The sequence below is a fragment of the Mytilus californianus genome, unplaced genomic scaffold (assembly GCF_021869535.1).
Source record: "Mytilus californianus isolate M0D057914Y unplaced genomic scaffold, xbMytCali1.0.p SCAF_1, whole genome shotgun sequence".
NCBI classification, from domain to species: domain Eukaryota; kingdom Metazoa; phylum Mollusca; class Bivalvia; order Mytilida; family Mytilidae; genus Mytilus; species Mytilus californianus.
Window position 1 is genome coordinate 127,450,574 of NW_026262581.1, and position 16,427 is coordinate 127,467,000.

The 16,427-nt window shown below is 31.0% G+C and overlaps 1 protein-coding gene across 1 annotated transcript in view; it reads right to left on the reverse strand.

Moving 5' to 3' along the window:
* Positions 1-292: 292 nt before the first annotated feature.
* LOC127733771 (prostaglandin E2 receptor EP4 subtype-like) overlaps positions 293-16,427 on the reverse strand; it is a 44,295-nt gene continuing 28,160 nt past the window's right edge. Inside the window, exon 2 of the mRNA XM_052243088.1 lies at positions 293-1,210. Within this exon, the coding sequence (XP_052099048.1) occupies positions 953-1,210 (258 nt within the window). The 3' untranslated portion in view covers positions 293-952. The remainder of the gene's footprint in view (positions 1,211-16,427) is intronic.

The following is a 16,427-nucleotide window of genomic DNA, read 5'->3' on the forward strand; positions in this document are numbered from 1 at the left end:
TCATGTGAAGTGTCCTAATTCATTTCATATTCCGTATCGAAATTTCCTTAAATATGAATTAGATTTTCATTTAGATGTATAAAGCTTTTCATGTGAAGTATCCTAAAATGTTTTACACCAAAACAATATTGTTTTGTACAGATAAAGGTACCTGTCGATGTAGATTTAAAAAAAAAACTACTCTGTTATTTCATCGCTTATTTTGAATGTATGACTGATGTAAACTGACCCCTGGATTTCGGGTGGAACTTTTAGAAGTCAGACGCAATTGTTTGCGTACGAAATTTTTTGCAGTCAGAAAGAAGAATTACCTTTCTCAATTTAGCATTGTGAATCTGCAAGAGATTACGCAATGAGGAGTATTATACACACTGTTTTAATTATTTAACTATTTAGAAAGCATATGTTAACCACTTTACTGACGATAATGTAATAAAACCTCATCACAGCATCCTAAATTATCTAAAATATGGATTGCTGCATTCTCAATAATTAATTGAATTAGTCAAATGTCAAATTGAAATGGAAAGTTCATTCAGTCAGAAATATATCTTTATGTTAAGTGTGGTTATTTGAGTATTTTTTATCTATTTGATTTATAGCACTGCAGAAACAACTTTATTCCTCCTAACTTGTTGTTTTCCTTCATTGTTCCTTTCTTATATACTAAATAGTCATTCATATCTGGTTATGTTCAATCATGACACAAGATTTATAAGGTAATTGTCCACATTGCACTAACAATTTGAATTCGTGTGTTAATAATTTAGATAACTGTAATACCATTCCAATATATTCATTGGCAATTCGGTACATGGATACCAGTATCACATATCAACGCCTAATCGGGTGCAATCCAGACACTATGATGGTGTCAAAACATGTGTATGTCCAGCTTGGAATGAGAGATTTTCTGGTTCCCAAGTATACAGGTAAGTAACATGTGAAAATGCTACAATCCAGATTGGGACATGGAATGAGACTCTAAACTTGTATGTAGACAAGGAGCTTTGATAAAGTGTAAAGTGTTACATTTGCAGTGTCTGTCTTTAGTGCTGATACAAAACTTTTGAAATTTCATTAAGTTTTCCTTTCGTAACAGAATATATACCCATGGATCTATTATTTGGTTCAGAGAAACGATCCTGATTATTATTAGTTCTATCTTTCCATTCCACTTCACTCCACTCTGTGTTACGTAGATATACACCTGCAATATAATACAGAGCATTTGGATAAATACGAAAAAATATGTATGTAATTTGTTACTTTTAATATGGATTGATTCTTTTTAATGAAAATTAAGTACACCTGCAAAAACAATGCAAAAAGACTCATCATTACCAGGCTTATAATTGTGTACGCTAGACGCGCGTTTTGTCTACAAAAGACTCATCAATCACAAATGAGGTCTGTACAATATTACAAGTTGGTTTTTGTATAAGTGAGACAGCTTATAGAATGTTGTTTCCACTGAAGCTTTCTTATTTGTCTCAAGTTTTAATCAGAAATACGGGATTTTTCTCGGGGGATGTGTGAATACAATTAACTGTCACGATACAATAATAAATGCAAGCAACTTTTCCATAATAAAATGATGTGAAATTTAAATCTATAGATTGACTAAACATGGTACTGTGCAGGGTCAGTGAAGTATTGCAGTTGTCTCTTTAAGCAGCAGCAAATTGACCTGAGTTACAAAAGGTTACAGTCATACTGTGTTAAATCAAACTATAATGGCGTGCATTATGCGTATATTCTCCACAATTCTAAAGATTTGTGTAGGCCGTCAAATCTCAGTAAATGTCAGTTTTCTGTAGCTATTTGAAAAGTTATATTATTTACACAAATAGATAAAAAGAACTTTATTCAGTGAGGTTACCATTGGAGCTGATATTTCTATCTACATGGAAATGAAACAAAAAATAACATAATGACATAGTTTAAGGAACTTTTAATGAAACACCTCTTACAAATCTGCATTTTTCCGTGTCTCTCTAATTCTTAGCCGATTTTTCCATTTCGTGACCTGTTGATTATTTTTATTTAATCAACTCGTTTGATCTCAGTTCTAAGTTCAATGACGAGACGTCAAATTTTCTTGCTTTTCTCTTAATTTCCCATTGTGACGTCACAAAAAAGGTAACCATTTCCTGATGACGTTACATAGAAAGAACACATCTTTTTTTCATATCATTGGAAAAGAATGATTAAATTTGTCTGCATATTGTCTAAAATTATTAAAGAAACTGATTCTACCACCAAATCTTGTGTATTTTGATATTTCTCAACTCTTGACAGTTGAATTTTCATTTAAAATGCTCGGCGTGCCTCGCGTTTTAAATTTGAAAATTTAACTGTCTCGAGTGGATAAATATCGTATCACACTCGATGCAGAGGTATAATCTATATTAACAGTAATTATCTACAGAGTGACGGAAGAGATAAAATTTCAGTGTTTTAATTTTCCATTCCAGATGCTGCTATATTGATGGTTTACTGTAATGAGCAATATATAAATCACCAGTAATAGAGGGATTATTGTGGCCTCCATGAACAATTCAAATGAATAAATATGGCATATATACGGCATTGAGACAGCAACCAAACAGCAAAATAACCAAGTTATATGTAGAAGGCAACATACGAAAACATTTTAAGGTGTCTACACAATATTTCAAGTTCTAAATGATCCCGAGTCTATATAAAATGTATGAATACATTAAACAGAATTAATCAAAGATTTGCTATTAATCCCCAATTCTCCAAATGAAAACAAACTTTACGATTAATGTCATCATAACTTAAACAAATCAATGTGTTATATCGTTCAAGATATGACCTTCGATTAACTCATCCGCTATTTTTTGAAATATTGTTTTTCTAGTATATCTTCAGTTAGCGTTGATAAATGTATCCCTTTTCTGTGTCATTTTTCTGTCTTTGACTTATCTTGCCTTACTGTGTAGGTTTATTTTGAATCCTATTTGATGTCCTTAGTTCGGTATATAGTGACAATCTTTTGTTTTCTTTTTGAAATATATGAACGCTGGATAGATAAATATGAGTTGTGTATATTTCTTATTTTGGCATCATCAAAACGTAAATACAAATACAAAATCTTAATTTTTACTGCTTGAAATATTTGAATTTAGACGAGGAAAAGTTATTGATTGCTTCGAAACATCCACATAATATTATTATATCTTGATCAAAATCTTCATTTAAGTACCGTTTGCTATATTTTATTTACGGGTCAACTTGAATTGAAATTTAATTATAATATACTAAGGCTAAATAAAAATACAATGTCATATAGATTTGGAAAAAAATATAGGTCTCATAATTATAAAACCTTTTTTTTTTATTTCAGACTTTTTATTAACTTTGATAAAAAAATAATAACTAATTAAAAAGCAATTTTTTAAACTAATTGCACTTTACAGATATAATACAAGATTGAATAATTTGTTGGATTTGATATATTTTTAAAACCATTCTGTATACGACTCAGTTTTTGTTCTCTATGATTTTTTTCTTCTAGACAACAGTGTATATGTCAATAAATCTAATCAGCTGATTATTCCCTTGGTAGTCCGTGAAATGTAGCAGGGTACATCAAGAGAAGCTTGGATTCTGGATGGTTTTTGTAACAACCAAGATTTAATGAACAAAAAGATATTGTTGTTTAAAAAACGATTTTTTTTCTTTTATATTCGTGGTATTCATAAAACATACTTTTTTTTTGGTTGATTCAGTATATAAGATTAACATCTAAAGTAATCAGATAATCAATAAGTTGGTGAACTTGACATTTTTCTCACATCATTCCGTTAAACTGACGTGAATCAGTTGATATAAACTTAAAGAATCATTGAAAATATAACCGAACTGAATTGTTTTTTCTCATCGAATGTGCGAGAATGAGAGAGAACCTGATGTGCAGCAAAGGACGTAAAATATGCTGTTATCTACTTCCCCTAAAAATCATTTGAAGGCAAGATTTTAATATTTCAGATACATGTTGTACTGTCTATTATTTTGGTGATTCAGTTCTCCTTTTTATCTATTATTTCTCGGAAAGCGCCATAGAGGAAAGAGGTCTTCATTACTCACAAATGTTTTAACTTCAATGTTGATAATTTAAATATGTATTTGATTAAAATCCTTTTTCTGTTTTTCATGATATTGAATAGGAATAACAATGTTTTCCTTATTTTTGAGCAGGAATATCAATGTTTGGCGTTTCATAATATAGTAACAAATATTTCATGTAGATCTTTTTTATCAAATAAAAGTGTAATATTTACAATAACTGATCTTTCTTTATAAATATCCCTTAAAAACATTGTTTGATTGGTTGTTGTTGAACGCCATTAAAGTATACTTGCATGTAAGAAGGTGAGACTGAAATAAAGAAGGTAGCGGAAATGGACATTGCGTCTTTAATGATGACATCAGATCTGAAGAAATGGGACAAAGTATGTTATCAGTGTTGCTGAAATGTTTGATACTATATTATATAAGGATTATTTTACTTATATCGTAAATAATACCATATGTCAGGAACATGGCAGTTGATATCAAATAGTTCGTTTCTATGTATGTTGGCGTTTGTTTTTGTTGCAGTTCAGTGTTTCTGTTGTTCCGTTGTTTTTCTCTTATAGTTGATGTGTTTCCCCGGTTTTAGTTTGTAACCCGGATTTGTTTTCTCTTAATCGATTTATGACTTTTGAACAGCGATATACTACTGTTGCCTTTATTCATACTGCTAGGGACACGTAATATCAGTACAATAACGCTATAATACTCTGCTAGAATAACAATCTCCATATGGCAAATCTTATACAAACTATTTTAAAGTTTTCATGGTAACATTGAAAGTTACAGGAGTTATGCAACAGAGACGTGTTGATGTTTTAACTTTTAAAATGTCCGGTTTTTGTTTAGTTTTGATTCTGTCTCCCCAACTACTTTACAGATACCGGTTTGGTATAGCAGCATGAACTTTATGTGGATGTCGATAGATAGATTGCATAGACTGAATTTCAAGATCTATCCTTTTGAGGGAGAATTACAATGTCTATTTTATTTTTTTCAGACATCAATCAGAAGTGTAGAAGATCATCATGTTTAGTTAATAAAAAACAAAAGAAAAGTTGAAAACATTTCATTTTTATCTAATGTTTCATTGCTCTATAATCTTTTTGAAGTGTGGCACTTTTCTTGGCATAACATCACCATATCATCTATAACTAAATATATGTGTTGATGAAAATCTAAGTACTTTTCAACAAAAAGACAATGATCAACAGACGTGCATGTATGATAGTGGACCTGCTACCTGCCGAATAACAAGTTATTCAGAAGTCTTAAAGGAGTTATTTCCATCCACCTCTATTACTACATCATATAACAAAAAAAAAATAGATTGACTACCAGAGTTTTTTGGTATTTTTCTAAATATGGGGGTGTATTTTGTGTAATAAAGTTCCAAGAAATTTATATTGTCATTTTTGAGGATATTACTTAGGTATTGACTATATTCGATATTATTATGAGTTAATGTTTCTATACAAAAGGACTGATTTCACTTATGAATATTTCAATAAACATGATCAGCCAGCCTATTGATAACTAAAATCAAATACAATGTGGTTTTTCTTTTATCATCTTAATTTAAGATTCGGTTTTTCATTAGTCCCTCTATTTCTGACTCAGTTTTCCGATTAGTCCCTCCATTTTAAAGTCTGTTTTATGATGAGTCCGTCCATTTTAGACTTGGTTTTGATCTATTATTCCCTCCATTTGAGACGCAATGTTCTGTTAAAACCTTCATTTTTACTTGGTTTTCACATCCTTTGAATATTTTGGTGCGATATATACGGTACCCATGTGCATGTGAAATCCAATTAAAACCTGTACAGAATACTTCAATGAGACAGCAACTCAAAAACATAGGAAAGAAGACAAATTAGGTAGGTAGGATCTTAAGTTCAATATTTAAACGGAAGTAAAGCCTGAAATACAGTTCTTAATCTATCTTCGACCGGTATCTATCATTAAAGCCCTCAACAAATGACCATTAAGTTTTTCCCTTGGAAGCTTTCCCCAACTTATTGTCAAATTAAATACGATGCTAAAATTTTAACTATTAGAATCAATAAGTAGTTTTCGTTTAACATGTTTCGATAAAAGGCTGAATGTTCCTTTCATGATAAATAAATCTTCGTTAAGTGTACAAAATCCTGGCGGAGATATCGTAAAAACATGTCAGATGCCAAATGGTATTCATTTCAAAACATAATATACAATAGCAAAAAAAAAACATTAACTTCGCAAAATTTAAATTTGAAAATCAAAGAAATACCCCAGGTGGAACCAAAGAGCTATTCATTTATTTTATTCCATTAGTATCCTGTCGTCCCCGTCACGTAAATAGTCTCATTTTGTCGAGTTTATTGTCCGTTTCGAAGAAAATGTATATATGTCTACAATTACTGATATATAGGAAAAAGACTTGTCATTATAGATTAGAAGTAAAATTTCATCAAAGCTACCAGGCTTATAATAAAAGAGTCATAACAATGCTAGTTAAATGTACGAACTAGAAAACAGGCAATGACATGTGTGCTTCACATCAAAGATATTATATGTACGAAGATGATGAGATTGTTCAAGTCAATTTATCAAGCCATTAAGAAAACGACTTTTATAAACTGGTCAATTGGTATTGAATTTGAAAACAGGAAATGGTACATTTTATGGAATTCAACGAAATGACTTGCAAGGAAGAGCGATGCGACAACATAACCTCCCCAAAAATGTGCACATGGCATTTTAAGACCACATGAATCAAAGCAATAATAACACAATAGGAACATAACACTTTTAAACTTATGTGCGTCCAAAGCGTTTTTTTCTTCTCATTTATCTTTATCAGGAACGCTCAAAATAATTCTTAAAAAAGTGAGAGCCAAAGAAGTATTAGTACAAAACCAGGTAAAGACCAATATGTCAAACAGGACTCAAAATTTTGATAGCTTCCTTGTAAGTAGCAACCATCTATCAAGGAAATCACGATGTGACATTATGTGTTTTATCTTATTATAATGACGGTTTTTACAAATACAAAGCTATAAAAGGAGAGATAACTGAGATAATCTACCTTCATAAAGGAATGTGCTGTAAATTTACCTATTTTGTTTTGTAGCAAGAAAACAAGTCACAGGAACCCAATTTTTCTTTTGATTTTCTGAAAGTACATTACAAGTCAGAACTTTCTTCTCATATTGTATCTTAAAATTCTCTTGTTTAACTTTCTGTCTATCACAAAAAAATAGTTTTTCAATGTATAATCTATTCTAAATCTGACAATTTTGTACTACCTGTAGCTTGAAAATAACCAATGTGACCCATACTTTTATTATAATTTTGAAAACCATGATATAAACTACAGTTTGGCAAATTATTAAAAAAATCTATCGATTGTTAGTAAGAAAAAACGAAAAAACTACATACAAACAACAAAATCAAGTGGGAATAGAACGATAAAACCTAGCTTAACATATACTTTATCACATTCAAAACATATAAATGCATTAACAAGAAGTTATTGTTTGAAATGTTTTCATTTAGAAAAAAATATCTGTTAAAAGGTACGGTTAAATTATCTACCGTATTTCTTATTTCATCTTCGCCTGTGGTGTTTAAAGTCATAAAACGGTCTGCTGTTTTGCGTAGAAGATGTTAAGGATGGTCATTACTATCGTCAAAGGAACCCTTAACTTCAATTACTCTTGCACAGGATATAATTTCAATCAATTCAAGACAAAATGTTAAAAGCGTCGTCAATAATATTAATTATTGCCAATGAAAAAAGACTACAGTGAATAGTGATCCAACATTAGACACAAAGACTGTCAGTATTATTATTAATTATGGGTACTATCGACTACGTTTTAATGTTTATCAACTTCACCTTACAGTGTATCAGCTATTCCCAATTCTAATGTAATTTAAAAGATGTTGTTAATACTGGTAACATTTTATTTATATCAGTAAGAACAAAATAAGTTATATATCTGCTTTACAGTAAATGAATTTTTCATAATATCCTCTTTAAAGTGTGAATTGCTTTATAACAAATATCTGTTCTGAGAATGTCAGCCAGATATCTAAACCACTTTTTTGTCAGGTTTACTATAACTCGCACGATATCTTATGTTTATTCCAGATTGAAAAACATAACATGGTGCTTTTTCAGTTAAAATAGTACTTGGAGTAAACAAATTTTACGAAAAGATAATTGGAAATGAAGTTTCAGTATACGAGAATCTATAATTCAGTTGAACTTATTTAGACAAAACAAATTGCAACTGTTCCCGTTATGTCAATAACTAGACGTTATTGATGGAAATTAATTTTATTATATTTAACAAATATGAGGCACACATTTTTTTTAGTTGTCTATAAACACTTGAGCCCCAAAACTTAAACTATTTTGGAACCCAATTCAGAAATATTTGCAGGTGATTACTATGCATAGCTGTTCGAGGGAGTTGGTTTTCTCCTAATAGTACATGAAGCCGTGTTAAAAACGAAACGTTACCACAAGAGAGGGGATTTTAGTTTTTCAGTTGTTAATGTTCCAACTTTTATATTATAATAATCGTAGGACCTGTATATAAAGTATATATCTAACGGATTAATACGGCATTCCAGACCATGTTTTCCTACCAAGATTTTGATGACAAAAGCTTTTTATAAATTAGACGAGGTAATACGTATCCGTCAATGTGACATTAAAATCGCTTTAAGAAAGTAGGGTGCGAACTCCTTCAGCCATATTTTAGATCAGAAAGGTTTGGCTATTTATTTTGTGTCCGTTTTGGTCATTTAGTTCCTTAAGTATTTATTCATCCCTGGTTTTCCAAATTTTAGTGATGAGCGTTACTGAAGAAGCTAAATCTAGAAAAGCGTTTCGGACGTACCAAATTTAATCAAGATGTTATTGTCATGATCTTCTTAGCCAAAGTTTCCGCACAGTCAAGTTGAAATAACCACTTCGAAAGTACCAATAATAGAACAGCAACGTTTAACCTTAATTAAAAAATTCACAAATTAAATCAAAAACACAACATTGAAATAAAGTTTTAAAAAAGAAGTTTTGTATCAGCGATTTTCGAGCCTACATGTTGGTCTGGCAACATACTTATGTTGCTTCAATCTGCTTCATTTGGGATTTTGATGGATAGTTGTCTCATTGGCATTTAAACCACATCTCCTAATTTTATAATACTTGTATTGTCCGCGTTATGTTTGTGATGCTAGAAGAGCTTATATAGCAATTAGTATTTGGTAAATAATTAAGTCTGGTATATGTCAATCTGTTTTTGATGGAACATCTGCATTTTAAAATATTTTAGAATTATAACACAGTATGGCATTAATAAAATGTTTGCTTGTTTTACAGGTACTATCTCAATATAGATGTGTGGTGTCTACCATCGATTACATTTACTCACACGAATTTAATTCACTAGTGACTTCCTATCTTTGTTTTCCTATACATTTCACTACTTGACTTATACAACTCTTCAATCAAGCCATTAAGATAGAATTTCGTCTAGATGTAAATTAGTATGTCGGTGATGAACATTAGCAAGTATACCATTTTATAATAAACCTTCTAGAAACACATAACAAGTTATTGCTGCGAGGAAAAAAGACATCAGAAGCCCTGACTACATAAAAATGAAATATCTAAGTTACATGGCGATAAATTGTGTAATGTGAATATTAGTCATTTTTTGGGGTCCTTTATAGCTTGCTGTTCGGTGTGAGCCAAGGCTCCGTGTTGAAGGCCGTACTTTGACCTATAATGGTTTACTTTTACAAATTATGACTTGGATGGAGAGTTGTCTCATTGGCACTCATACCACATCTTCTTATATCTATGTATTGGACTAAACTTCTTAAACCATGAGCAAATGATCATGATACACTCATATTTCATTAAAAAGCACATCATCTCATAGGATGTCGGAAAACTGCGCACTAAACTTCATATTATTTTCTGATGAAAAACCGGCATTTTCTCGCTGAGTTAAAGACCCATTGATGACCTTAAGCTGTTTTTGTTTTTTTTTGCTCTTTTGTTTCTTGACACATTCCCCATTTCCATTTTCAATTCTATGATTACATGTATGTCATGATAGATCAGCTTTTTCAAATTTTACAGCAGTTATCCAAAATTACTGAAAAAAACGCTAAATATTTACAAGGGAATGTATTAAAGAATTAAAATGTATGCACATATGTTATATTAGTAACATCAGTCATTTTGGTTGATCGTATTAATATTTTGACACGTTTTGAGACCAGATAATTTTTAGGTGATTGAGACTATTCTGGTTTTGATAGGCTGAATTGTTTCAGAAGAGAGGATTCTTAAAATGTTTCTAAGGAACGACGGACGTCAGCTGTAAACTAATTAGGATCTGAACAAAACATGAAATCATTTAGGGTTTACTTAGTCTAATAGTTCAATCTACAATTTTCAGTTAAATATTATCTGAGGGCGGAGAGGTGTCGACCCAGTGAGAACAATTTAGACAATTGATCCATTTGTGCCTTTATAAAAGAGAGACAGAAGATATCAAAGGAATATTCAATCTCATACGTCGAAGACAAACTGACGAAGACATTGAAAAAAAACGAAAAACGACAAAAGAACAAAAATGATACAAGAGTATGCAAAACACTACATAGAATGTTAATGACTGAGCAACACGAATCCAACAAGAAACCGGGGAAATCGAAGGTGCTTCGGGCGGTTTAGCAAATCCTGCTCCACATATGACACCCGTCGATTTGCTCATGCAAGTACAAACTCGGTGATAAAACTTATTCGGTTATTTCACATCTAGGAAAAGTATCTAAGTATGGAATATTAGGAATGCTATTATGTAGGAAGTTAGTTAATAATCAAGTAGTATTCATACAAATCCTTCAATATGTAATAATCGTATCAATATTAAGGCAATTGTGTTCTTTCATCAACATACACAATTTAAATCAAGATTTACTTTCCTTTTTGTATCCAAAAACTGTTTTTGAAACCAAATAAATTAATTATAATTTTGCATATTCTACCTTTAAAATCAGGTTGAAAATATTGATACTTGTAATATGACAATTAAATACAACACTAGTAATTGCGGGAATTAGTATAAATTTCATTCTTGTCTCCCACTTAATTTGTCACACTAAATGGAAGTAGAATTATTACTGCATTTGATTACAAAGAAAATCAATACTCTAGAGTAGTAATATATCTTGTGAAAGACATGATAAATGCATTTAACATCCTGACATAATACTTCAACGGAAATAAAAAAAAGTTTGAAAAACACGGCATTCTTGCCATTTCGATTTCCAGCATTGACAGGACTGATTTCATTTAAATTTTGACTTAAGCTGACAAAGATATCATTTTGAAGGAAATTGTCGATTAATGTCTTAGATTACGCTTGAAGCTAATCAAAGTCTTATCATTTTCAGACAGATATGGTGCAGAATCATGTAATCAAAAAATAGCACAGGATACTAGTGCCATTGGTTTCATTGTTCAAACACATGGAGCAAATTTTTATCATTTTTATTCCTTAAAGTTAAACGTAAAATGTTATAAACGTCACATAACTGTTAGATATATACAACAACTGCCAAAATATCAAAAGTGTTCTATCCTTGGTGATACTGTTTTATAGTTCAAAAGTATTGCAGATATTATTCATTTGAGCGTGTCTCATTGACCTTGATATAAGTCTTCATTTTCGCGATTTTCATTCTTATAGTTGAATGAATTGTATTATTTTAGAATTAAGAAACAGAAAGGTTTTTCCTTGAGAACACATGTTAATATAAACATACTAGAGAGATATGATTGCTATGATTAATTCAACTATACACTAGATGCTAATTAAAACGTTGAGTGTTTTTTTGTAAATACTAAGGATTTCTACCCAGGAATAGATTACCTTAGCTGTATTTGACAATGCCTTTCGGAATTTGGCTCATCAATGCGCTTCAACTACGTACTTTTTACCTTTTTTTATTCGAGCGTCACTTCTGAGAGTCTTTTGTATACGAAACGCGAGTCTGGCATACTAAATTTTAAACCTGATATCTATATTGTGTTTATTTCTACATATTTGAAAATTACCAATGAGATTTGGTTACATACAAAATTGATATTAACCTTATATTTCCTTTGTTATATTTATGTTTTTATCGTTACCTTTGTACTCATTTGTGGGAAAATCTCAACTAAAGTTTATATAAGTTAAACTAAAATGTATTATATATTTCCATGCACACAACATGTGTTTCTTGTCTTCAGTATGTTCGATACCAAAAGTTTAGAAAGACACTTACATAAAAGTTTGGAAAGTAAAATGACCGGACGTCCCTTAACAAAACAGGTGAAACATTATGTAAAATTAGCCTGAGAGAGTTGCAACCTTAGTATTATTTATCACATACTATCATAAGCTGGAACTTTTGGACACAATCATTCGAATACTATATCACTAGATACTGGTCAGACGGAATAATCGGAGACGGATAGTCTACCAACAGACCATGTTGTAATCAAGATATCCTTTCAAACAACACGTATTTTCTGATCACGTTCAGCAACAAAGATGAATAATAACAGACAACACCATAAAAAAGAAAAACAACGAAAATAACAACAACAGATCACCCCCAGTTTTTGGTGGGGTTCGTGTTGCTTAGTCTTTAGTTTTCTATGTTGTGTCATCTGTACTATTATTTGTCTGAATGTCTTTTTATTTTTGGCCATGACGTTGTCAGTTTGTTTTCGATCTATGAGTTTGACTGTCCCTCTGGTATCTTTCGTCCCTCTTTCGCAAAACACTAAACAAAAAACTAAAGATTGATCAACATGATCCAGGGTGAACTCGGGTGCTCCGGAAAGGCAAGCAGTTCCTATACCATACTATACTATTTTACTTCTCAACCGAACTTCATTGCCAATTTTAAGATTATGTCAAGATAAAAGTAGACTCAAGTTTATATTTGTAGCATCCTTTATGATCAATTCAATCGAATGGATGCGATTAACATAGTCCACAACTTTGAATTATTTAGTGAGTGGACATTATTTATATTTTGAAAAATAAATGATGATGATATCTTTTTTTCATTCCTCATTTGTATGTGTGTTTGAATTTTTAGTCAGTTGTGTTATATGTCTGTGATGTATGTTTACAGTTTTGGCAGCTGGATCCAAATTATTGTCACATTAACTAATTGTGTCTGTTTGGGTTGCTCACCCAATTTTGTCAATGTAACGGAACCTTAAACAACTGTCATACAAGAGGGAGGTGTAGCTAGCTAAGGTAAGGTTAAACCACCAATTTCTTCGGAAAATGCATATATATATGTCAGGAATATAACAGTTGTTTTCCACTCGTCCCGTTAGTTGATAAAGTCTAACTTTTGATTTTTTTCCAGGTTTTATGGACTTCTCCCTTTTTGAATTAACCTTGGAGTTCGGTATTTTTGTTAATACTTTTTTCTGAGAGCTCTGTATTAAATCTGACTCGTAAGAAAAATGGAACGTCGATGAGTAGAGGTGAACGGTTTGTGTCTATATGAGGTCCTAGTGTTCAATAAAAAAAAATGTCCTCCAAACGACCATATATTTTGTCAATCAAATCATAAAGAATCTTGATGATGTCAGTTTCTAAGAATTTTTTATTTGTTCGAATCTTGGTGTTTGTTTACAAATTATGATTTGTCCCTTCCTTGAACAAGATGGTATTGTATCTTCACTTGTCATTCATTTTATTTGAAGGTTTGTATTATTTTATTTTTCTGTTAACTTTTAGTTTACTCAAGTGAAACGATATCAAGAGGGATCAAACACCATTGGTCGAAGAAAACAGACAACACCATGGCCAAAAGAAAAAAGACGAAAAAATAAACAACAGATTATAAAACACTACACAAAAAACTAACGATTTATCAACATGAGTATATAAACAAAACAGTGGTAATCGTTTTTTTAATTGATGCTTCTTCGCGTTTTTATGTATTTTGCCCTCCATAAACTTGTGTATCAAAGCAAGTATCGTGCGAAAGTGAATATTGATAACCTTGTATCAGATTTATAGTCTCCATACCTACGAATTATTCTGGTCGGAATATATTCAAAAACTTGTCCTTACCAATTTTGTAATGAAACAATTTTTAATATTTGCTTAAAGGAATTGCTTATAACCATTTCCTCTTACCATTTTTACCAAAATAATTAGAATATTCAGGGGAAACTGTATTGATTGATTCCACACCATGATGGCTACCAAAGGAAATATCGAGTACATACTTTTATCCTTCCTACGAAACCGATTTCCACAGTTTCGAGGGGATTCCATGATTACGTGAGCATCACAGTAAACTGAAGTAACAACTACTAGGGTTTTACGTGTTGTGGTATTTGCTACCAAGTGATAAATATATATAATTCTCAAAGCTTCTAATACGTTAAGGCATGCGCCAACTTTTCCACATTGATTATATGTACTTTTTAAAACAAGTTGTTCAGTTTACAAACAGAAAACCTGATTAACAAAAACCAAGGACGAGTTAGTATCCACGTTAAATTAATTAATTAAATCGTTTTACATTTTCATAAAATTGCAATATTTCATTTCGTCGCAATTAACTTAAAGATACACATGTTGGCATTGATAAGTTCGCTTAAACAAATAGAAACGATAATCATAAATTGTAATTATCATTTTTGTAACACGATACAATGATTGACGAACTGTATTTTGTTTGGAATTTATGTTTGTAAAGAAATGCTAACACTGTAAACTACATTTAATTGATATAACTGAATATTTCAATAAAAATTAATGCTTAGTCATTTAAAATATTACTTATTTTCGTTTATTTTTATCAGCTGTATGATTTGGCTTGGAAAATTACCATTAAAATTATTCTTACCAATTCTGTCGTTATTTAAGTCTGACAATTTACCTTTAGATGAGGTAATGGACAATAATCAACAGATGTTAAAGAACATTTCTTTTTTTATTCAAAAATAGTTAAAATTGAATATTTTTGTTCTTGCAAACATTAAGACTACATCGCATTTTAGTCATCAAAACATCAATGGACATTGAGAAAAAGATTACATAAAAATATTTATTTTAAAAAACAATATAACATTCTATTTACGTATTCATGCACGTATTCAGTGATATGATTTTATTATGGATGGGCCGCCTAAAAGTCACCTATACCAAAGGGTTCTTGCTGACCATCAGTGATTCCCTAACAAATTCATAGAAAAACTTTCTAGTTTTTAATCTACTGCAAATTTCAGATTTTTTTTTACTTGACGCTTTATTTAGTTCCGATGTGCTATTGGTATTTTTTTTATCAGTCTTACCCTTCCTTGAACTAAAATCTTAATATAGAACTTTTCAATTTTCACATAATTACATATTTTAATTAGAAAACACTTTTTTTAAACAGGAGCTCTGTAGGCACAACCATATTGCATTCTTTAAGTTAACGCTGGCTAATAAGTCACATCCGGTGTTATGAATCGGAAATAAAAAGGAAAAATCTCTCAAAACAAAGATTGAACACTAGTGACGACTTTCTGACTTTGTTTTCGTGGGTTTTATATCTTAAAATATTAATCTATGATCAGCAGGAAACGGTCTGCCTCAGGTTTTCCTACTGGTTAGTATAAACAATATGGATTTACGAGTTTAGAACATCAGTAACATATTGTTGCCTCTTATTGGTTGAAATATTGATGATAAATTAGGCACAAAGACAGGCAAAAGAGGTTGTAAATATATCCGTTCCCACCTGAGAAACATATATTCCGTACCTGTCAACCGACCATTTATTGGTGACGTCCTAACAACTTTGAAAGAGATTGTGCAGTTTTAAGAGTGCAACCCTTGGTTCAGTGTATACAAGAAAGAAGAAAGCTATAACAAATACAAGCCTCTTGAATATTTTATCATACGAAATACATTTATATATAATTCATATACATGTGCTGCTGAAATGATGCTGAATAAAAAAAGAAAAGGATATTTTAGCAAATGAATTCTAAGATAATCTCTCGTTATTTTAAACCAGACCTCTAGATGTCACCTTTTTCGTGGAATCGTTAGTGTGCTTTCGGTTCGACAACGAAGTATTACACTTCACATTTACTTTTATACATATCTATCTACATTGTAAATGTATATGATAAGTTATGAAGCATGTGTAGCTTTATCTGTGGTATCTTATATAGGATAAGTGCCATCGACAGCATGAATTATTTAGTGAATTGTCATCATCGCAACAGCACAAAAATA